This window comes from Castanea sativa, chromosome 8, assembly GCF_040712315.1.
Source record: "Castanea sativa cultivar Marrone di Chiusa Pesio chromosome 8, ASM4071231v1".
NCBI lineage: Eukaryota > Viridiplantae > Streptophyta > Magnoliopsida > Fagales > Fagaceae > Castanea > Castanea sativa.
Genome location: NC_134020.1, coordinates 34,648,508 through 34,671,288, shown reverse-complemented (window position 1 = coordinate 34,671,288; position 22,781 = coordinate 34,648,508). Strand labels below are relative to the sequence as shown.

The window sequence follows — 22,781 nt, the reverse complement described above, 5'->3', positions numbered from 1 at the left end:
TCTCCACCTATTATGCAGTCTTCTAGAGTTAGGAAACCACCTAGTTATCTTCAAGACTATCATTGCAACTTGGCTTCTGCACATGTGTCCGTCTCAGTTTCACTTCCTCAAGCAGATGATTCCACTGCTTCTAATGATACAGGTATTCTTTACCCTCTTGCTTCAACCCTTTCATATGCCAAACTCTCTTCTTCTCATAAATCTTTTTCCCTTGCCTTAACCATTGCTAAGGAACCTGATTCTTATGCTCAAGCTTTGAATGATCCTAAATGGCTTGATGCCATGAAAGCTGAAATTGATGCTCTTCAAGCTAACAACACTTGGGTTATGTGCAAGCTTCCTTCTAGTAAGGTACCTATAGGGTGTAAATGGGTTTATAAAATCAAGTTAAAGGCTGATGGTTCTATTGAGAGGTACAAGGGCAATTTGATGGCTAAAGGTTTTACTCAAACTGAGGGTATAGATTTTTATGAGACTTTCTCTCTTGTGGTGGAGTTTGTCACTGTTAGGACTCTTTTGGCACTTGTTGCTATTCATGGTTGTCATCTAACTCAGTTAGATGTCAACAATGCTTTCTTACATGGAGACTTACATAAAGAGGTTTATATACTTCCTCCACCTAGATTTGGCAGCAAGGGGGAGGTTTGTAGACTTACCAAGTCTCTTATAGGCTTAAGCAGGCCAGTAGACAATGGTTTGCAAAGTTGTCCTCTACAATTGTGGATCAAGGGTTTATTTAATCCAAGTTAGGCTACTCTATCTTCACCAGAGTTAAGGGAGGTTCTATTATCATCATTCTTGTTTATGTTGATGACATACTCATTGCAAGTAATGATGTGGATGTTGTGAATGTGTTTAAATAGTTTCTAGACAGCAAATTTAAGCTCAAAGATTTAGGAACTTTAAAGTATTTCCTAGGTCTTAAGGTAGCAAGAACTTCAAGTGGAATTTCATTATTTCAGAGAAAATACACTCTTGAGCTCCTGTTTGACGCTGGCATGTTAGCTTGTAAGCCAACAAGCATTCCCATGGAACAATCTGCTAAATTCAGTAGTATTGTTGGTGATGTTGTCTCAGATCCTTCATTGTATAGAAGCTTAATAGGGAGACTTCTTTATTTGACATTATCAAGGCTTGACATTTGTTATGCAGTCCACAAATTAAGCCAGTTCATGAATTCACCTAAAGTGCCTCATTTTCAAGCTACTTATAGGATCCTCAAATACTTGAAGAAGACACCAGGACAAGGCTTGTTTCATTCTGCAAGCTCAGAGTTGCAATTGAAATCTTATTGTGATGCTGACTAGGCAGCCTACCCTTATACTGGAAGATCAATCACAGGGCTTTGTGTGTTTTTGGTTGATTCACTGATTTCTTGGAAGAGTAAGAAACAACAGGTAGTGTCAAGATCTTTTGTTGAATCAGAGTATAGATCTATGGCAACAATAACTAGTGAGGTACTTTGGCTTATTGCTTTGCTCAAAACCTTTGGTTTAAACCATATGCAGCCTGCTTTCCTTTACTGTGATAGCAAGGCAGCTCTCTACATTGCTGCAAATCCTGTTTACCATGAGAGAACAAAACATATTAAAATTGACTGCCATTTTAGGAAAAGATTGAAGATGGAGTTATTAAAACATTTCATGTTCCTATAAGGCATCAAATTGCAGATTTCTTCACCAAAGCTTTTGGGCAAAAATAATTCTTTCACTTTCTTTCCAAGATGAACTTGATTAACATCTATGGTTCATCTTGAGGGGAAGTGTTAGAAGCTAAAGCAGATTGATGAAGCAGTTCAAGTCTTATTTCTACTTAGCCTCCTACAGTTTAGTAGTAGATATCTATATCTATATATTACTAAAAGCTGAAGCGTGACATTTATTGCTGTTGAGCTCTTGTTGCCCCCACCTCATTGCCACGCCACTCGCCGCATAATTATTATTTTTTATTTTTTTCTATTTTTTTTACAATATATATATATATAGATTATTGACTTTACATATTCATCTTTATCGGTTTTAACATCTATATATATATTTTTTATTTCCAATTTTCCAATAATTTTTTTTACATTCACTTATTTTTTAAATATTTACAGTTTCTTCAATTTTTCTTCTTCCCCTTACCTTTTCATCTTCCCACTACCCTCTACTTTAATATTGTTATTCATCTTTCCCTTCATCTTCCTTTAGTTGTCTCTTCTTATCCCTTCTTTCTTACTATAAATTTATCACTCTTTTCTATTCTTTGCATAGTTTTCTTTCACAAAAAGGTTCTCTCTCTCTCTCTCTCTCTCTCTCTCTCTCTCTCTCTCTCTCTCTCTCTCTCTCTCTCTCTATTTTGGTGGATTTTTATTTTTTATTGCATCTCCGCTTTAGGTTGATAAATTTTTGTGTTTTTAAGAACTCTAATTTAGGTTGATACAATTTAGTTTTGCATTTTAAGTTATTATTATTATTATTTTGCTCTTTGATTGTTAAATTTTATCCGATTACATTATAAAAAATTAAAGATAGTAGATAAAAATAAAATAGTATTCCATTACATAGCATAATTTGGATAATTTAATGTTTATTGTTATATCTTTTAATTTTTCTTATTTTTTTCTTCTCTTCTATTTTACTCAATATTGAAATTCAACCACAGCCTCCTTATTTTTAAATTATTTATATTTTCTCTCTCTTTTTGTTTTTAAAAAAAATGTAATATTTTACTTAAATTCAAAAAAAAAAAATTATGCTCATCAAATTGTACTCGTTTTTTTAACATTTAGACTTTCTCTAACCTTTCTCCTTCTCTTTTCCTTTTCATATGCCCAAACATTCTACCTTGATATCACTCTTCCTCTTTCCTTTTATCTTCCTTTATTTTGTTTCTTTTTATTATCATCCTCTTAGTATAAATTTGTTATTTACTCTTTCATTCTTTACATAATTTTCTCTCACAAAAAAGTGGTTATTTCTCACTCTTTCTCCCTCAATTTTTCGGTGGATTTTTATTTTTATTTTTCTTGCATCTCTATTTTAGCTTGATAAAGTTTTGTATTCTTTAGAACTCTATTTTGGTTGATGGGATTTAGTTTTGTGTTTTAAGCTTTTTTTTTTTAAATTTTTTTTTATGACTTTGATTGTTAAATATTATCATATTGCATTATAAATAATTAAAAATAGTATATAAGAATGTACTATAATTATATTATATAAAATTATTTTGATAAGTTAGCGTTTATTGTTATGTATTTTATTTTTATTTTTTTCTCATATCATTTTATTTAACATTTAGATTCAGCCACATCCCCCACAAATATCATTAAATTATTTATATTTCGACTCCTTTTTTATTTTAAAAATTTTAAAGTATAATATTTTGCCTAAATTAAATAAATAAGATTGTCCACATTAAGTGGAGTAATGCTAGGGAAACACTCATTCTCACACCCAATGCATCAAAGGAAGAATGAAATACAAAACAAATCAAGTTAGAAACACTAAATAAATAAATAAAACTAATAATAATGCATATTTATTGTCATAGAATCATCATCAAATTTTGGAAAACGATAAGTTGCCAATGGAGAGAGAGAGAGAGAGAGAGAGAGAGAGAGAGAGAGAGAGAGAGAGAGAGAGAGAGAGAGAGAGAGATGGTATAGAAAAAAACCAATACAAAGTAATAAAGAGTAGATAAAGAAAAAAAATGTCAATTAGTAATCGTTGATTGGAAAACAAAGAGGTTGTAAGGAGAAGTAAAAATAAAATAGAAATTACCGTGTGGAGAACTTTAAAAACTTTACAGTATAGAAACGTAAACCGTTAAATTCACTCAAAAAATTAAATCAACAATCAAAAATTAAATACAATCATAGTACTAAATTTAAATTTAAAACTAATCAAACTCTAACTATGGAAACCATATTAATCATAACTAAAAAAGAGATGTTCTCTGATAGTATAAGAAATTATATAAGAAATAAAGTTAGAAAATTTAAAAATCCATTTTTTGACATTTCATTTAACCTTATTTATAATATATATATATATATATATATATATAATTTTCATACACTATTACTTTCGAAAATCTAATGAACAATGCTACCTCTCATTTATTGTCTTTATTATGCAAATCATCAGTTAGTAAATTTATGATAATGGTAAGAAGTTTTACAAATGAGATCACTAATATATATATATATATATATATATATATATATATATATATATATATATAATTAATTAATTAGCCACTATAATTATGGAGTAAGAGTCTATAATTTTACGTGTCCAAAAAATTGGAATATATAGAGTTTTCTTAAAGGTATGTGTAAAGATTCACTATATATGTGTGTGTGTGTGTGTGTGTGTGTGTGTGTGTGTAAAGGTAAAAAAAAGGTATATTTAAGGTTTTTATTAATTTAAAAAATAATAAAAAACCAATGGTTAATAAATAGAATTATATTATTAAGTTTTATTTTTTAATTATAGTATTAATAAAATATTTAATGAAATCATCCTAAAAAAATTATCACACGCAACGCATGGATATGCAACTAGTTATAATAATGTACATAACGACATGTCGTTTGTATAGTAAACAAAATAGAGTAGTTAATTGTACTTGTCATGCTTAGATTGGTTGGATAGTTTGTTATTTCGTTATGATTTTCCCGCTCCTCTGTTCTCATTATATAAAGAATAGGGGCAGATATTTATCATATACATATATACATTTTCTCAATCATTCTCTCATACTCTTCTCTCTCTCTCTCTCTCTCTCTCTCTCTCTCTCTCTGTGATTGTCAATCCGCCATTGTAGAACCTTGAGCTTGTATGAGATTTCAACACTCTCATTCTCTCCATTGATATTTCTCTTCCTCTCCAATAATATAATTTGGGGCTAGGGTTTGGATACTTTGGAAATGGAATTACATATCTGTCCTTTGGAATCTGAAGTATGGGTTGGATGTATGAGGTTTGAACATATTATGTTGAAGAAATGCTTAAAAAGGAGTTGGTAAGTGTTAATGGTGTAGTATTTCAATAATATCAATTTAAGTATAGGTTGGATCTATGATTTTTTTTGTGTTGCTGTGTTTGTTAAATTTTAGGTTTCCTATGGAAACGAGCATTAGTTTATCAATAGTATCAATTTAATTTTTGTTTGGTTTGGGTCATTGCAATTCAATGCTCTGTTCAGCTTCTTTACATTGCAGAGATTTTTACACTCATATTGCTTATAAAACTTACTAGAGCTTATGGATTTTATAAATTCATTTTCAAGTTATGTAGCTTGGAATTGGTAATCTATTTTTCCCTTATATTTGATATTGTTCTTTTCCAATGAATACAAAGCCTGCATTCTTTTTTGTTTTTGATAAGATGTTTATGTCTGACCTGAAAGTATTAACTCGGTGTAGTTATGGCATGGTGTCAATGCATCATATTGATGCATTATAAACTTGTAAAACTTCTTGTAGTGTTGGAAAATTCATCATTTGAGTATGTGGGTAACAGGAATAAGACCTTCCATTTGAGTTAAAATTTTGATTGCAGATATGGGCAATTTGACATTTAAATGATGACTTCCAAGTTCTCATGATGCATACCTTTTACCTTCTAATTGAAAGTAATTACTATGGATTAATGTCATACAAAAATATTCAGAAAGTTTCATCTGTAATAATTGCTTGTGAGGCTGCTAAATATATCCGTTTGCTATTGATAATATGTTCATTTGTAAAATAAGCTGAGTCTAATTATAAGCATTAGAAGTTGCTAGCATAGTTCTCCATTTTGATTCTCAGTTTGAGATGGGCAAAGAGCTATTTTTGCTAGATGAAATAATGTTTCTATTGTTTAATGGTCCTGCCTTATAAACAAAATAGTTTCATCTTTAGTTTTATGTGGCCACACACCCATGCTTTGGATTATGTGATGCAATTTTCTCTTTTTCTTTCCCATTATGGATACAAGTTGTTGGTGCAAACACAATGATAATGGAAATAACACGAAGAGAAACGGAATAATACTTCTGAATTTTTATTAATTTAAAGAAAGAGATTACACAACACTATTTGGACTGAGGCGCGGCACTCACTCTCTTTAAGGAGATTCAAGCCCTTGGTTGGCTAAACTTTGTAACCGGTGTAGACCGTCTCTAACTTGTCTTCCCCAAGATACAACAGTCCAACAAGTGTCGTATGGCTAGAATAACCTCTGCACAAAGTGTTCAAGCCCAAAGCTCTACCAGAAAGAACACCCTTCCTTGCCAAGAATCTCTCTATTTTTTTTTTTTTTTGTATATTGCAGTAACTTGGATTGTGTCTTAATGGGTCTATTTATAAGCTCAATGGGCCTCACGAAATAACTACCCAAATTAATCTGATTAATTAGGTCCATTATTCTGATATAGTGGGTGTTTCAAGATTAAATATTGGATATTATTCTGATAGGCTAGAGTTACACAATTAATGATGGGATAAGGAGTTTTCTGAATAATGAAAAGGCCCAAACGGATAATCCATTAAGTGGGTTAATGGCTCATTATTTTCCATAATAAAAATGGAATATTAATTAGGGTCATTTACTCACCAACAGATACGGTAACCTCCACCCTTCACCTCCCCCTTGGGCACGTATCTGACCCAATATTTGAGACAATTCATGTTAGCTCATTAATCACCACAATTAAAAAGAACAAAATAGTCTCTCCCCTTTTCAATGTGGAATTAAACATTTTCACTAACTCCTCATCTTCCACGTTCACTCCCACATCTTTATATTTATGTTATAACATTTATTCATTTTAATTATTTAATATTAAAATGCTCCAACACAAGTCCTTCCTAACTCAGTTTCTGCAAATTGTTTTAATATGTTAAATCCCTACGTTCTCACCTGTTTCGTTTGTTTTGGCTCTATTCTTGTCATGGTTCAGTCCAGAAGCATGAGCGGCAATCTTGTGGAAGAGTGCCAAAGCTGCTCCACAGGTTTATACAGCATTCACTCTTAGGATTTTCTGCCTGTTGTTAATTTAATTTTAATCTCTTAAAAGTTTGTTTTGTGCAGGTAACTGAGACACTAAGGATTACTGCTACCAAGTTGTGCAAGCTGCAAATTGCAGATGGTGTTATTCCTGTAAAATTTAAAAAGAACCAAATTTTATGAAGGGGGTCTTGATTGAGTACGATTGAGTGCTTGGATGTTATGAAGTCTGTGGGGTTGAAGCCGCCTTCCACAATGTACAATGCCCTGATTAATGTCTACGCACAGAAGGTATGTTGCTTGTTGCCTTGTTTAAGCAATTTACTTTGAGTGAATATATATATATATATATATATATATATATATATATATACACACACTCTATTGCTTTGGCATGGCCATAATAGGATAAGATTATAGGCATCCTGTGTTATTTGTGTCCTGCATATATCAAAACGCGTTTATATGTTAACAACATCTTCTATACCTGTACCCTTTTGAGGAAGTGCTAGTAACCTAAGACAAGTTAAACAAGCAGTAGCATTTGAGGTGATCATTGACACTTGCCTTGCGTAAACTATGAGATGGCTTAAACTCTTGATGGCACTACAAAAAACGGGGTCTAAAGCCGCGTTTCAAAAACGCAGCTATAGACCCCAAAAACGCGGCTATAGCCTATAGCCGCGTTTTCTAGAGCCGCGTTTGTAAACACGGCCTAAGCAGCGCAGCAACAGCCCCTATGGGTCTATAGCCGCGTTTTTACAACCGCGGCTAAAGATTGGACCTAAAGCCGCGTTGTTTACCCACGGCTATAGTCTGAGACCTATAGCCGCGTTTTTCAAAAACGCGGCTATAGGTTTTTTAAAAAACAAAAAAAAATAAAAATTCGGGGTGTTTTTTTTCCCCAAGAAATTCAAAATTCAAACCAAAAATAAAATTCAAAATTAAAAGGAAACCCAGAAAATTCAAAATCAAATACAAACCCAAAAATTTCAAAATCAAACACAACATTCTCACAATACAAACACACCCAAAAAATTCAAAATCAAACACAACATACTAACAATACAACCACAATTTGCTCCAAAATATAACACTAAAACCATTCAAGTACAAGCTCAGAAACACAAACCCATTTAAACATAAACACAATATCAGGGACACAATAGCACAAATTCAAAATTTTTAGCATTTTCTCCATTTTCTTACTAACTAAACATAAAATAACAAAAAAAAAAACTAGATCTATAGAAAAATCAGTGACTGAGATGAAGAAAAAAAGAAGAAGTAGCTAGAAAGAAACAAAGAAAAAAAAAACAAAAAAGAGTTGTGAAAAAAAGATGCAGGAACTCCAAAGAAACAAAGAAAAAAAAAAAAAAAAGAGTTACGTTGGAAAATGAAGGAAGAAAGAAAAAGGAAAAAAAAAAAAAAAGAAGAAGAACCTGAAGAGTTAGTGAAAAAAAAAAAAAAAAAAAAAAGGAAAGAGAGAAGAACCTGAGTGAAGAATGAAGAATGAAGTAAGAAAAAAAAAAAAAAAAAAAAAGAAGAAAGGCACTTATATTGAGAGTGGGTAGGTGAGGATGCAGGTGGGAAAGGAAGGGGCACGTGAGAATTTTTTTTTTTTTTTTTTTTTTGAGCCGCGTTTCTAAAAGCACAGCCAGAGGGGGGCCTATAGCCGCGTTTTTGGAAAACGCGGCTATAGGCCCCCACTGTTGCAAACTCCAGGCCTTTAAAATTAAGAAAATTAATTTGGCTGAGGGGGACCTATAGCCGCGTTTTTTAAAAACGCGGCTATAGGTCCCTTATGGCTGCTTTTCTAAGCGCAACTCCAAGCCAGAAGGGACCTATAGCCGCGTTTTTAAAAAACGCGGCTATAGGTCCCCCTCTGGCTGCGTTTTCAAACGCAGCTCCAGGCCCCACTTTAAAAAAAAAATTATTCGGCTGGAGATGCGTTTGAAAACGCAGCTAGAGGAGGACCTATAGCCGCATTTTCGAAAAACGCAGCTATAGATTATGTCTATAGCTGCGTTTCTTAAAAACGCGGCTATAGATCAGCTATAGCTGCTTTTTTTTATAAACGCGGCCAAAAAACGCGGCTATAGCTCGCGTTTTTTGTAGTGCGGGAAGATTTTAATTGCCAATGTTGGTGACTCAAAGGCCCTTTTATGCACAAGGAAAATCCAGTCTGGTCAGGGTACTGGTTCTCTGATATCTCCATTTTTTTATTTATTTATTTATTTTTATTAGTGATATTGAATATTGACTCTTTAACCAGTTGCATCCAGAAGATAATTGATCCTAATTAATGGGAATAAAGGTTTAGCTGATTTGAGTTGTAATTAGTTGTGTCTACTAGATATGTGCTAAGATGATAAAGAATTCCTCTCTCTTAATGCTTTGACCTAAAATAGGACTTTCCTAAGCATTAGTTGTACATCAAGTAAAGGAGTATAAAACTTCACCTTATTTTAACCTAATAATTGAATATCTATATGTTTACATAAAAATGACAGGTAACTTGACAGCCAGTCTTTCAACTACTGAACTAATAGAAGATCATAGTCCAGGTAGAGATGATGAAAGAGCTCGAATTGTAGTAGCTGGTGGTATCGTTGTCACTCTTTGGGGTAAGCCTTGGGTCAATGTTGAACTTCCTCTTTCTCGAGCCATTGGTGATGTGTACCAGAAGAGGTGAGGCTGTGATGTACTTTTAATGTTTGATTTTCTCCTTATGGATCGTTTGATGCCTTATTTTTTCCATATGGATTATCTGATGCCTTATTTTCTCCAATTCTGTCCATTTTTTCCTAGACTGTCAAGTACTTCAACAATGAAGCTTTTGAAGTTGATCAATATGATGAGTACTTCAAGAGTAAGTTATCTTAGTGGTATGGTAGTTATTACATTGACGCTTAATTATCAATTTAGGTGTATTGGTTTTAAAGGGTTATAGCCCACCTGGTTCTAGGATAGTTAGGAATCAAGAGGCTTAGTTGCTTTGCTGCCTCATGGAGAAAACCTTTATTCCTTCTTCATTGGCTGTGTAATGTAGTAAATAAGTTGGGCAAACTTCAATCTAATGGGCAATTACCCAACTTGTAGGTTGTCTTTTGTGTGCACAATGCCAGCTAACTGGGTGGGCTGGGTTTGGGTTTCCAAAGTGGGAACCTGTGTTTTTGATGGTCTAGAACAAAATTTGCTTCTGTGGGTTCAGGTTTAAGAAGGGGCTTCCCATCTCAATCCTAGTCTGTTGCCACTCCTACACTAATTGGGACTTGGTGATCGCTTCTCCTTCATGCTTCTAATGGTTTGAAATGATGATTTTACGTGGCCAACCACCAAATCAATTTTAATATGGTTCAGGTGGTTTTGGATTTTCTTTATTATTTATGTTCTTTTTAATCTCTTGCCTTCTCAGTCCCCCCCCCCCCTTCCTTCCTAATAGTATGACAAAAGTGCAAGTTATATCCTTTCAATTATTTTCATTACAAATTTACTCTAATTGAATCTTAATGCCCTTTTGTTGCTGTTGGTGATTCAATTGCTTAGGGTATGAAGATGTTGCTTTAAAAACACAACGTAGCCTTGCATATTTGAACTTCGGCCCAAATGTAATATTTAGCACGGCTCTTTCAATATAGCTATGGTGTTATGTTCAGATGGAATTATGAATGGCGAGATGACAGTTGGTGATTTGGTAATATATGTTCTTATATGCTAGTAATGAAATTTATATTTTCAGAAAGGATTGGCTGATGGTTACACAAATTATGGATTAATGTCATGGTGCAGGTCATGGTGAATGGACTTCTCTTCCAATTATCTCTTCCACTGAATTATCTTGGCAGTGTTTATGATACAGAGTCTTGTTCATATGAAGTCCATGTTTCAGTTGTTGTAGGTATTTCTCAAGGAACTTCCTACAATTCTCTTGCAGTTTAATTATCCTGGGTTTTATAGTTTGTTTATAGTTGCATAATATGTTTGTTAGTTTGGATTTTCTTTCATCTCAGTTTGTGTTTTTTCCTTGAGAAAATGACTTGTAATTTCTTCATAGGAGATCAAGATTCATTTTTTCATATGGACTTCATTGTATGACAATTTTTCAATCAAACACCTCAGCCATTTAAAAAGTGCATGATTAATTGGTTTGTCTATTTCCTTGCAGTTGTTAATGCAAGGGAAAGTTGGTGGCTATGCATCAGTCTTTGAGAAGTACTAGGAGAATGCAGAATCCTTTATGTGAGACCCTTTAAACATTAGTACATCAGGTTGTTTTGCATTGAAATTAGGGGTGTCCACGGGTCGGGTTTGTGCCTAACCTGGACCCAACCCAAATTATTCGGGTGGAGGAAAATATGGCCTGAAACTAACCCAATGATCTAGTTGGATTTTCCAGTTCGGGTCTCGTCAGTTTCGGGTTGTATCGGTCGAGTATCGGGTTTTATCGCCGAGAACGATTTTTGGCCAGATCAGCGAGATCTAGCCAAAATTTGGCCGGATCCGTCGAGATCTGGCTGGATTCGGCAAGATCAGATAGAAATATGGCCGGATCCATCGAGATATGGCCTAGATTTCGTCAGATAAAGGCGAGATCTCGCCGAATCTAGTCGAAAATTTGTTAAACTTCGCCGGAAAGGATAAAGGTTCGGTTTGGGTTGGGTGTCACGGGTTTTGAAGCAAAAAACTGACAACCAACCCGAGCGGGGTTGGGTTATCGAGTTTAGAACCCGCGTCCAACTGCCGAAATTGTTGGATCGGGTGGCGGCAGATCGGCGGCGGGCGGGTTTGCCAGGTTGAACAGGTTGCCGGGTCTTCTAGACACCCCTAATTGAAATAGAATAATATTAAGATAAGAATTTTGATTATGCATCGTTCTTGTACTGATTCATTTCTCTTCTTCTTCTTCTTCTTCTTCTTCTTCTTCTTCTTCCTTTTTTCTTTTTTCTTTCTCCTTTATCTAGTTAAAATACTAAGTTCCTTTATGTTAATATGAAAATGTCTACATAAACTTCAAGAATGAAGAATTTAGTTACTTGGAAAGCTAATTGAATTTTGTTTTGATATTTGTGTTTTGGTATAATATAGATTTTTTAATATGTGGTTCTTTAAAGTCTATGTGCATGGTTGTGGGTTTTCATTTATTCATTTTTTTAAAAAGAGAAAAACCTTATTTTGAGGGTTGGGAGACCCTCAAAAAAAGGTTATTGTTCTTTTATCCCTTTTAAAATTTTCAAAGGTTGCCGATACTTGATAAAGATAAAAAAAATTGTTTCGAGGGTCATGTAGGCTATTGAAATTTCGGTTTCAAGGGTCACGAAGGCCATAGAAATTTCCGTTTCGAGGAAATTTGTTTCAAAGGTCCTCAAAATATTATCTTTTGAGGGCTTTTAATACTTTTTTCAAGGGTTTTGACCCTCAGAAAAAATCAACTTTGTTGTAGTGAAAATTATTCAATAGTTCATAAGTAATCACAACTCAAAATAAAAGATGTTCTTAAAAATATTGTTTAAAAAAGTTTTTTGATTTGGATTAGAAAGTAGTTTCTGCCCTAATGAGTAATAGAGAGAGGTTTTGAATTGTAAAAAACATGTTTAGTGCTTGACGTGCAGAAAAATCAAAGTTAGAAAACAGTTTTGGAGAAGTTTTAGTGAAAAATCAACTCTCTCTTGCAAGGGTCTTAAGGGGTGTTTGGCAAGGGATTTTAAACAACATTTTTCAGTGTTTAAATAACATTACACATATTTCTACACACTTTTTCACTCACATGTATTTCTAAAAAATATAAACAACATTACTAGAACAACATTACCAAACGCCGTCTTAGTTTTGAGGCATAAGGATGCATTTATAGGTTTAAACTAGGGTTTTCCAACTTATTTTTAGGGTTTTGGATGTTCCAAAGGATTTTGGGGCCATGCCCCATCAAAGAGGGACTCTTTGGGCTCTAAAAACTGAATTTTTGAGGTTTTGGAACAAGCCATGCATATGTATGAAGTATCTTTAGCCTTTTTGGAATTTCCACTAACTTGACTATTAGGGTCCGTTTGGTTGGAAGAGGGGAAAAGTGGAAGGATAAAAAATGAGGAGTGGATAGAAGAAATTTAGTTTTCTCCTATTTGTGTTTGGTTGGAAGGATAGAAAAGTGAAGAAATAGAAAACTTATTTGTTTAGTTAAGAAGAAAAATGAGAAGATGGAAAAGTAAAATTGATATAAATTTACAATAATGCCTCCATTAAATAAAACAAAAAAGTAACACTTTTTTTAGCAAAATAAATTGTGTATGTGCAAGGGGACGAAAAAAAGAGAGCAACTGGACGAAAGAAAAAAAAAACACGCAACTAGGCGTGGATGAAACCCATGGGCATTTTCGTACCACAAGGTACTTCATTTTCTCCCTCCTTGTTTTTTTTCCATTTTAGAGAAAAAACATTTTGGTGGGTTTGGGGAGAAAACACTTGGGTCCTACCATTTCTTTTTCTTCTTCCCCACCCAACCAAATACACTCCAAATAGTTGCCTCCTCATTTTCTCTCTTTTTTGTTTTTCCATCCTTTCTAAAAACCACTTTGCCACACACAGCCTTAGAGTGCCTCTGACCAACCCACCAATTGGTCTACTTTCTAGTGAGTTGCTCATTCTTAATTTATAGACTTCCCATTGGTGATCACTAGGACATCCGACCTCTGTGCTTATTTGAATCTTTGCAGCAACATGCATGCTTCTTTGTTCTCCCCACCTATATGGCTATATTCAATTTATGTTGCCCGTAAATCAAATCTAACATGTAGCTTTAATAGGATTAAAAATTGATGCAATGTTAGTGAAAATCAACTTGAGGTCATTATCAAGAAGAAATGAACCTAAAACAAAAGTTTAACATCAGCGCACTTCTGTCCAAAGATGCAAACAATGTCTGACTAAAAATCAGGGGAAAAAAAACCATATTTAATACTCTTGTGGCACAATAAGTAGTGAGCGCACATTAGAACTTATAGGTTATTTCCCATTCTCATATATATAATATACATTTTTTCATTAAGACTCAATTTTATGAATATTATTGGTCTGGGGAGGCTAATACAGGAACGAACCTCCTTGTTCCACTGTCAAGTCCTCTTTATTGAGACGAACCTAATGGCATGTTTGGATGTTTAAAAAAGGAGGGGGAGTAGAGTAGAGGGAAGGAGAGTAATTCAATTACCTTGTTTGGGAGTTTTTTAAGGAATGAGGGAGAGAGATTTGGAGGGGTTTGGAGGGGTTTCAACTACCTCCAACCCCCTCATTTTTAATTCCCCCAAATTGGAGAGATTTGGAGGGAGAGTAGAGCACATAAAATTATTTATAAAGTAAATTACCTAATTTACCCTTATTATATTTATAAAATTACAATATTAAAAACAAGGGGAATGGCTAATTACTCCCTTCCCCCTTACTAATTATAAAAACATCCAAACAAGGTGGAGGGTAATTATTCTCCTCTACTCTCCTTCCCACTACTCCCCTCCCCTCTACTCCCCTCTACTCTCCTCCCTCTCTAAACTCCCAAACAAGCCATAAATCTTCTTTTTTAGAAAAAAAGTAATGTACCAAATAATTGTAAGAATGGATATCCGTGCCTGCTCCACGCAACCAAAAGTTAGTTGAAAGGACAAAACATTATCTTAAAGATTAATCAACGTCAATTTATATAATATTATTATATAGTAAGATGGGCCTCATTATCATTAGAATTCGAATATTGTTAGATCTAATGACTAATATACCGTAGGCTTCATTATCACTTCATAATAAGATGAAATAATTATGTGAAGATAATAGCAAGTATAGTATATAGGTAAAAAAGGTCAAAATAAAAAATTAAAGAAAGGGAAATTTTTTTTTTATAAAAAAAAAAAAGGAAAAGAAAAAAGAATTGCCATTGCATGTATGGAATTTATAGTCTGTGATTGTCAAGTCCCTTTTCTTGTGCCCCATCTACTATCTTTTTGTTTAGTCTGTGAAAGCAAAGCAATCATTTACACTTTTATTTGCCTACAAACTCGATTTATTGAGATCAACTCTCTCTTTCCTGTCTTTCCAAGCAATCTAGTTGCTAAAATAGCAAAATCTCACACTCTATATCCATTCATCCTCTACCTTTCCAAGACAGATAAGCTGCAAACAACAAAGGATTTGCAACTAGAATTGTGCCCTCTCACCTAACTTCACTCTCTCCCAGCCTTAATAAAAACCTCCTCTCCTCCCTTTCACACATATCAAGTACTCTTTCAACTTCAAGCACCACTATCACTATTGGCATCTCCAAAATTTCCAGAAAGAATAAAAAGTCCACCTTTCAACATACACTACAAAGATGACTAAACTGACTGTCTTTTCCTTCTCACTTGTACTTATTTTTCTCTTCCATTGTTCCAAAACTATAGCCCAGACTCCCGATATCCTCAAAATCCTCGACAAGCCGGGTGAGTTCACCGTCTTTATCCGCCTCTTAAAGAGTACTGGAATGTCTGACCAACTCAACGGGGAGGTCCAGAAATCAACCACTGGCTATACTGTTTTTGCTCCAAACGATAAGGCATTTTCAGACCTTCGATCGGGCACTATAAATTCTCTCACTGACCTACAAAAGGTCCAACTTATACAGTTTCATATCTTAGCAACTGGTGTTACTCTGTCAAACTTCCAAACTTTGAGCAATCCAGTGCCGACCCAAGCCGGAGGTACAGGCAAAGGTGAGTTCCCACTGAATGTGACTTCTTCCGGCAAGCAAGTTCAGCTTGCCACTGGCGTTGTCAAGGCCACACTAGGCAAAACATTATACTCAGATGATAACTTGGTTGTTTATCAAGTGGACAAAGTGCTTCTTCCTCTGGATATTTTTAGTGGTTATGAGCCTACAGTATCGGCACCGACAGAAAGTCCTCCGGTTGCTACTAAAGTGAATGAGTCCGGTGCAGTGAGTCTCATCCTGAATGGAATGTGGTTGTACATTGGAATTGCTGTGAATATTGCAGCATTTTCTTTGTGACCAAAGGAACACTTTTTTTTGGTTTATTTTTGTGTTTTACCTTTTCTTTTTTGGTCATTAGAGAAGTTGATGGTATGTACACCAAGGTGGGCATATTGTTGGTGGGGTTCACTTGTCTTGTTCTGTGTGGTTTTACTGAGTTGGATTGACTGGTCGTGATGCACTGTAAGTGCTTTCCATCTTTCCCTGTTCCATTTGTACCATGCCATGCCAGTTTGTGAAGGCAAACCAATGCATTTTTTTGTTTTTAAACCAATGCTGGTAATGTTGAACTTTATGATCTCTCTTGTGAGAAAAGAATGGCCATCTTTTTCTCAAGTTTCTTTTTATTTTTCTCACTGAACTTTACACAAAAACAACTTAATTACTTTGGCTTATCTCTATGTCAAAATGATATGTAATTGAAGTAATTTTATCGGGTTTGAAAGGACACTTTAAATTAACAATTATAATTAACTCTAATGATTCAAATCGTTACAATTGAGTCAGAGAATTAATGCATGCAAAAAGGAGTTAGAAAAGGACATCGGTGTGATCTCTCGATACCACTTGTACTCTGATGCTTAAATCAGCTGCTAAGTGTGTTAAAGGAGAAATTAATATAATTTTCTTTAAATTTTTTGGTGACATGCCCCTTTCTTGGTTCCTCCATTCCTTTTTATGGTGTGTTCCTTGTGATTAAAGTGGAGTCCATTTTGCTTAATTTTTTGTTTTTTGTGGGTACTGGTAAATAATGTTTTGATTAATTTTAATACCACATCATTTATCATATTTTTATCACAACTATTTTATATGGCAGATTGTGATTTACTGATTTTCACTTTCACATAAATTCATCACTTTTTTTTTTTCTCCACTTGTAGTCTATCAAATAAAAATTGTTGTACAAAATAGTGTGATCCTAGATTTTTTCTAATGGTTTGGATGGACTACATTAACTAGTTAGATAATTTGACAAGGGAACCTCGGAATGGTTGAACAAAATAGATGATGTGGCATTGTTCTAAGCGAGCTGAGTAGATGACGTGGCCATACACATGCATATAAGTATGGATATTAATATTAAACTCTAATGATCGAATTAAAGAAATTAAAATTAAGAGCTTAAATTAAAAGTAAATATAAATTTTGGAGAGACCAAAATGTATTTTGGCCAACAAAGTATCTTCAAGCATACCATAACCATTTGATCAAGATCCAAATGACCCTAGTAAGCCTAGTTGGAGTATCTTCATTCCCTTCTTGGCATTTCCAGCTCCCATATATGCGTTTTGTGAAGTTTCTATAATAGTTCTGTCATTAAACTAAGAGCATTCATTTGGAGGAAAAATTCCTTGAATGCTTTGGATAAAAGTTACATTATAAATAAATGCCCATATGGTGGGTAAGTGTATTACCTACCATGCAATTGTTCTTTATCATCAAGCCAAGATATTAATTGGTTTTTAGTATAGTAATGGATTAAACCCAAGATCTCTTATTAGACGATAAGAGATTTTACTAGTTCAATTAACTGGAACATACAAAATTCAATAGAAATTGAATTTACAATGATACCAATATGTGTGTGTGTGTGTGTGTGTGTGTGTGTGTGTGTGTTGGGGGTGGGGATTGGGTTCAAGTTATGTGTAACTCTAATCAATATTACATCACTCCAATAATTTGTTATTGAATTCATGGTTTGAAAATGCAACCGTTGAATTACATGTTCCATATGTTCTTAACATGCATGTCAATTTTCATGCCAATCAGATGTAATTTATCATCCAATACATAAGCTCATCTTTTATACATTATTTTAAACTACAAAAACTTAAATTTAAAAATTGATTTATGTCATGACTATTGATCTTTGATTATCTTTAAATTTTGTAAGTATGGAGAATATACAAATATAATGTAATCCAGCTATGGATTTATTAAAATTCACATCTTATTTTAAAAATATTAGATAGTGTAATATTACTTAAAATTACAGTATGTGTAATATAGGTGCCGAGTATTGATGTAAAAACACAAACATAAATTCATGCATTACCTGACAATTATGAGCTACATTAGTTTTATTTGGGGGAGGGGGTAGTTTAAAAGTGGGATGTCAAAACTAATAGTAATTTTATCATAAAAGGTTTATAAACTAACATTCTAATGAATACAATTGGTGTGTCGCATTAACAATATAATAAACAATTTTTTCAAAAACATTTTCCTTTTAAAAAAAAAATTTGGCATGTCAATTTGTAATAAAATGTATAATATTTTTTATATCACTCTCATATACAAGTTACATAAGAACTAATACATGTGTTTATTCTAACGAATCATTCTGTCAGAGTAACAACTGTCCTCCCCCCCCCCCCCCTCTTTTTGAGAGTAATGAGTGTGACACCATAAAAAAATAATTTTTTTTGAAAATAGGTATTTTACCCCTCCAAATCTCTCATTTTTTACTCACAAATGGGGAGAATTTAGAGGGGGAGGAGAATGAAATTATACACGCACAAACAACAATAACAACAACATAGTCTTAGTCCCAAAATTTCAACAAGTTAATTAGGGTCAGCCATATATATTCTTTTATTTTTTTTTATTCTTTTTCAAGTTATATTCTCTATCACTTCCTTAATTGAAATGACTTATTTTTTTTATTACCTCTAATTATGTGATTAGTCACTCTCCTCTAGACATGATCAAACCATATTAAGCCTCTCTCATCTTTTTATCAATAGGAGCTAGCCCACAGCCTTAAGCGAATTTCCTTATTTCAAATCATATCTTTCTTTCTATTTCCACATATCCATCTTCATATTTGCATTTCAACTACACTCATTTTATGGATATGTTACCTCTTAATAGTCCAACATTTGGTACCATAGAGCATATATAGCAGTTCCGCTTATATGTATTTAGTTTTTTTTTTTTTTAAAGAAACTTAAATTATTAATTTTTCCCTTATGTCTATTTTCATAAACTAACAAGATTGTAAATTTCAATTTATACGACCATTTTCCTCAACCAATCTATTTCTCTTAATTTTAAAGCATCCTTACAAAAGAGAGAGGTATATCAAAAGTTTTTAAAACATCAAATAAGGGAAAGGATAACCATTTCCATCCTCTCTACTCTTCTTCTCTTCCTTACCCTCCATTCTTCTCTCACGCCAAATTGTCTCACTGTAAAACTCTGCCTAATTAAAAACTCTATTTTATAATGTAAAACCAAGTGAACATTTTAACAGTTACATATGTACGTAAAAGAAGAGTCAAATGTAATTTTCTTCTCGGGCACATGAGTGAATAGATTGTCCTTATTATTTTAAGTCAAATTAAAGTTGTGCAAGGTTACTTTTGAAAATAATAATAATAATAATAATAATTTCTCAGGGTTTTCTAGTAATTCCAAATACAGTTATAACATTTCTAACAATTTGGCCAAGCATAAACATCATTAAATTTTTAACATTAAAATATTTGAACGTAAGTGTGCATATATAGAATTTCCTAAACCAAACATCACAGAGACTAAAAATGGCAGTAATTATCGTTTTTGCAAAAGCCAACTTGACATTATTAGTTCGGCCTTCCCACTGACATTATTATAGATTGTAGTTAAAAAGGCCAAAACCCATCTCAGAGATCAACTTAGTCTTCTCCATCATGATTGACAATTATTTTCGACTCAACGTGGGAGCAAATGAAACGAGTGAAAAAGCTAGAAGTGACCTGTAACCCTTTATTTAAAATTCAAATCCACAGTGGAAAAATGTTCACAGCCGTCACAGTTGGAAGGAATAGCAACTGGCAGAGGCATAGACGTACAGGAAAAAAAAAAAAAACAGTCACGAGCACTTTTGTCTCACAACGTTTTTATCAAACGTTTGTGGGAAAAAGATAAAAGAAGAAAGTGGTACTACTACATGCATGGAGGGCCCCGACTACTCTCTTGCCCTCTGAATCTCTGATTGCCATCTCCCTATTTTTTGTTCAGTCTCTTCATTGTGGCCCTCTTCTTCTTCCCTGACTACTCACAAGACTTCACTATCTCTCTCTTTCTCTCACTCTCCCCCAAGTTGACTCGCTTGCTTCCACGGATATTCAACTCAGGATCGATCACCTACTCTAATTTCTCAGTGTATGTGCTATCATAAACTAGCTAGCTAGTGTCATGAAATCATATAGTACATCAAGGGGCTTACCTTCATTGGAGTTCAATGATGCCCACTAGTGTAGTGGCTCAAGTCCATTGCTGAACCCATTGAAGCAAACTTAGCTAGCTCTTGCTGCAAGAAGGGTCTGCTTGCATCACCACCAACACCAAGAAAATCTCTAGTTAGACTGCGCTCAACTTCATTTGAACTGGCATGGTGCTTTCCAGCTGGAACGTGTTGGTCATGCTTCCCATTGTTTGACATTAGCCAATGCTCCAAATTCTTGGTATTCTGCAAGAATGAGCTCGAGTTTGAATTTACCAACATTGACCCATCTCCAACTGTGGTGTTTGGAGTTGAAGAAGGGAAAGAACTTAACAATTCGTTCATGTTCCCAGCTTGATTCTGTTGCCTGAAAATTTTCTGAACTTCATTTCTACTGTTTGACACATGTGAGTGAGATGTACACATCAACCCAAAAGCTGTGCCGTTGAATGATGGATTGCTCCTTGTAGATCCTATTTGGGCTGCTTTCTGTAAAAGTGCAGTGGCTGACATGTGACCTGGTCCTGTTTGCTGATTCTGGTTATTATTAGGATACAAAGTAACTCCACTTTCCGACAAATTTCCTTTGTTTTCTTGTTCCTCCTTTAGTACCCTTGGCAATGATGATATAGTGAGATCGGCACTTGTAAAGGATGCTTCTGGGTACTTATTAAGCCATTGCATCTGAGAGGTCGATCCAAACATATTACTCATAGATGCATTTGGAATCAATTCAGGCAAGCTTGCTAAGTAGGCATTAGAATTATTTGTAATCCCAATTTGTCTGAGCTGAGCAGCATTGTCTAGCCACAGTGGTAGCTTTGGCTTTTGCCCATCTGCTATAAGATTGCTCACTGATTCGGAGCCAGCAAATTCTGGATGAAAGGCTGAGGGTAATTGGGGGATTCCAGCTAGTTGAGGATTCGATATTGTCCCATTAATCAAATCATGTTTAAAGTTTTGATTGACAGCTGAAACTGAAGTGAACCTTGCATTTTCTTCAGCTAAAGCATCACAGAATGCTCTATGAGTTATAAAGCTATCCTTCCTGTATTTATTATACCCACAAACCCCAGTTCAACTTCGTTAAATATATAACTATATACACTTACAGATCCTTTTAGTCAAACCGCAATAAATTCAAATAGAAAAGCCCATAAAAGCATCTACGTGAGTGTATTAAATTCTTCAACAAACAAATCATATAAAGTAAAGAATTTCGAGGAACAAAAAATAGAAGTAATACCTGGAGAAGAGTGTGCCGCAGTCACATTTGTACTCTCTAGTCCCACAAATCTTGCTATGGGCCTTCCAATCTGACTGCACCGCATACTTCTTAGAACATTTCTCGCACTTCCATTTCTTCTCGCCGTGCTTTCGGCTGAAGTGCTTCTTTATTCCAGTGAGATCTCCTAGCGCCCTTGACGGATCGTGGTGCACGCAGCTCTTCTCTGGACAAACGTACACCTTTTTGCGAACTTCTTTGTTTGTTCTTTGCTTTAGCTTCCATGGAAGATTGTGGCCGCGTCGGTGAAGCTGCAAGTTCTGGTCCCTCTGGAAACCCTTGTTGCAAATTTCACATAAGAATCGGTTTGTTGCCATTAAGGATTTTGGTGACAAAGCTATGACTTCTGCATCTGGATCTGCTTCAACAAAAAACAATTTTACTTAAGAAAATATGTGAATAAATTTTGTTAACATAAACACAAAGAAAAGAAAAGAGTTGGGTATGAAGCAGATAGAGGAATAGATGCTTGCCTGGTGTTCCTGGTAAGCTTCTCTTTCTCTTCAATGGAATTGAATTTGGATTAGGGTTAGGGTTTGAGTTCAGTTCTTGAACAAACCCTCCGACAGTGGAGGGAACAGGAATCCCATCTTCAGACATCATTTGGAGCTGAATTCTAAGAAACTTGTTGTATCCTAAACTAGCTAAACCAGAAGAACAATTTCACTGGAGCTACAAAAGTACACTACCAAAATAAAGAAAAAACCAAAAAGCTGAACTGCAAATCTAATCCGAGAAATCAGAGTATACGCAATCCTTTCCTTTCACTGAAAACAAAGAAACTTGGTTTTAAGAATCTTAATCAGGCTCATCTGGCAAACCATCTTCTTCGCTCTAGCTACTTGAAACTTGAAAGGAAAAGCCAAAGAGAAAATGAAAGCTAGCTAGAGAGAATATTTTAATTCCTCTTTCTATCTCTCTCTCTCTATCTATCTCTCCTTATCTTACACGGCTTCCTCAAAGTCGGTCAGTCATAGACTAAGCTGGACCACTGTCTCTATCTTTATATCTATTTATCAACACGATATCTTTGGTAAGTATGTTACTAAGAATTTTTTTTTCTTTTTTAAATCCATATATACATATTATAAAGAGAGCAATGTTTGTGTGTGTCTTTTCAGGGTTATCTGTTTCAACTTGTATTATTTTAATATAAGGAAGCAAGAAAATTTTGAAAGAAAACAAAGTGAAAAGCATATAAATAAAGTGTTAAAAATCGTATCTAAGTGTGAAAAAGGCGAGGGAGAGTAGAGAAAAGTCACATGCCTTTACAGCCATTCATGAGGTAAAAAT

General features: G+C 34.2%; 2 protein-coding genes across 2 annotated transcripts; one reads left to right on the top strand and one right to left on the bottom strand.

Moving 5' to 3' along the window:
* Positions 1-15,012: 15,012 nt before the first annotated feature.
* LOC142607863 (fasciclin-like arabinogalactan protein 11) lies at positions 15,013-16,308 on the top strand. The gene has a single exon (XM_075779512.1). The coding sequence runs from the start codon at positions 15,337-15,339 to the stop codon at positions 16,009-16,011; it is 675 nt and encodes a 224-aa protein (XP_075635627.1). The 5' UTR covers positions 15,013-15,336; the 3' UTR covers positions 16,012-16,308.
* Positions 16,309-19,720: 3,412 nt separating this feature from the next.
* Positions 19,721-22,463, bottom strand: LOC142607929 (zinc finger protein JACKDAW-like). Its single transcript, XM_075779613.1, has 3 exons — positions 21,962-22,463; positions 21,450-21,846; positions 19,721-21,251 (listed from the first exon to the last, which is right to left on the bottom strand). Exons 1-3 carry the CDS (start codon positions 22,089-22,091, stop codon positions 20,219-20,221), a joined length of 1,560 nt encoding a protein of 519 aa, XP_075635728.1. The 5' UTR covers positions 22,092-22,463; the 3' UTR covers positions 19,721-20,218.
* Between the last annotated feature and the right edge of the window lie 318 nt (positions 22,464-22,781).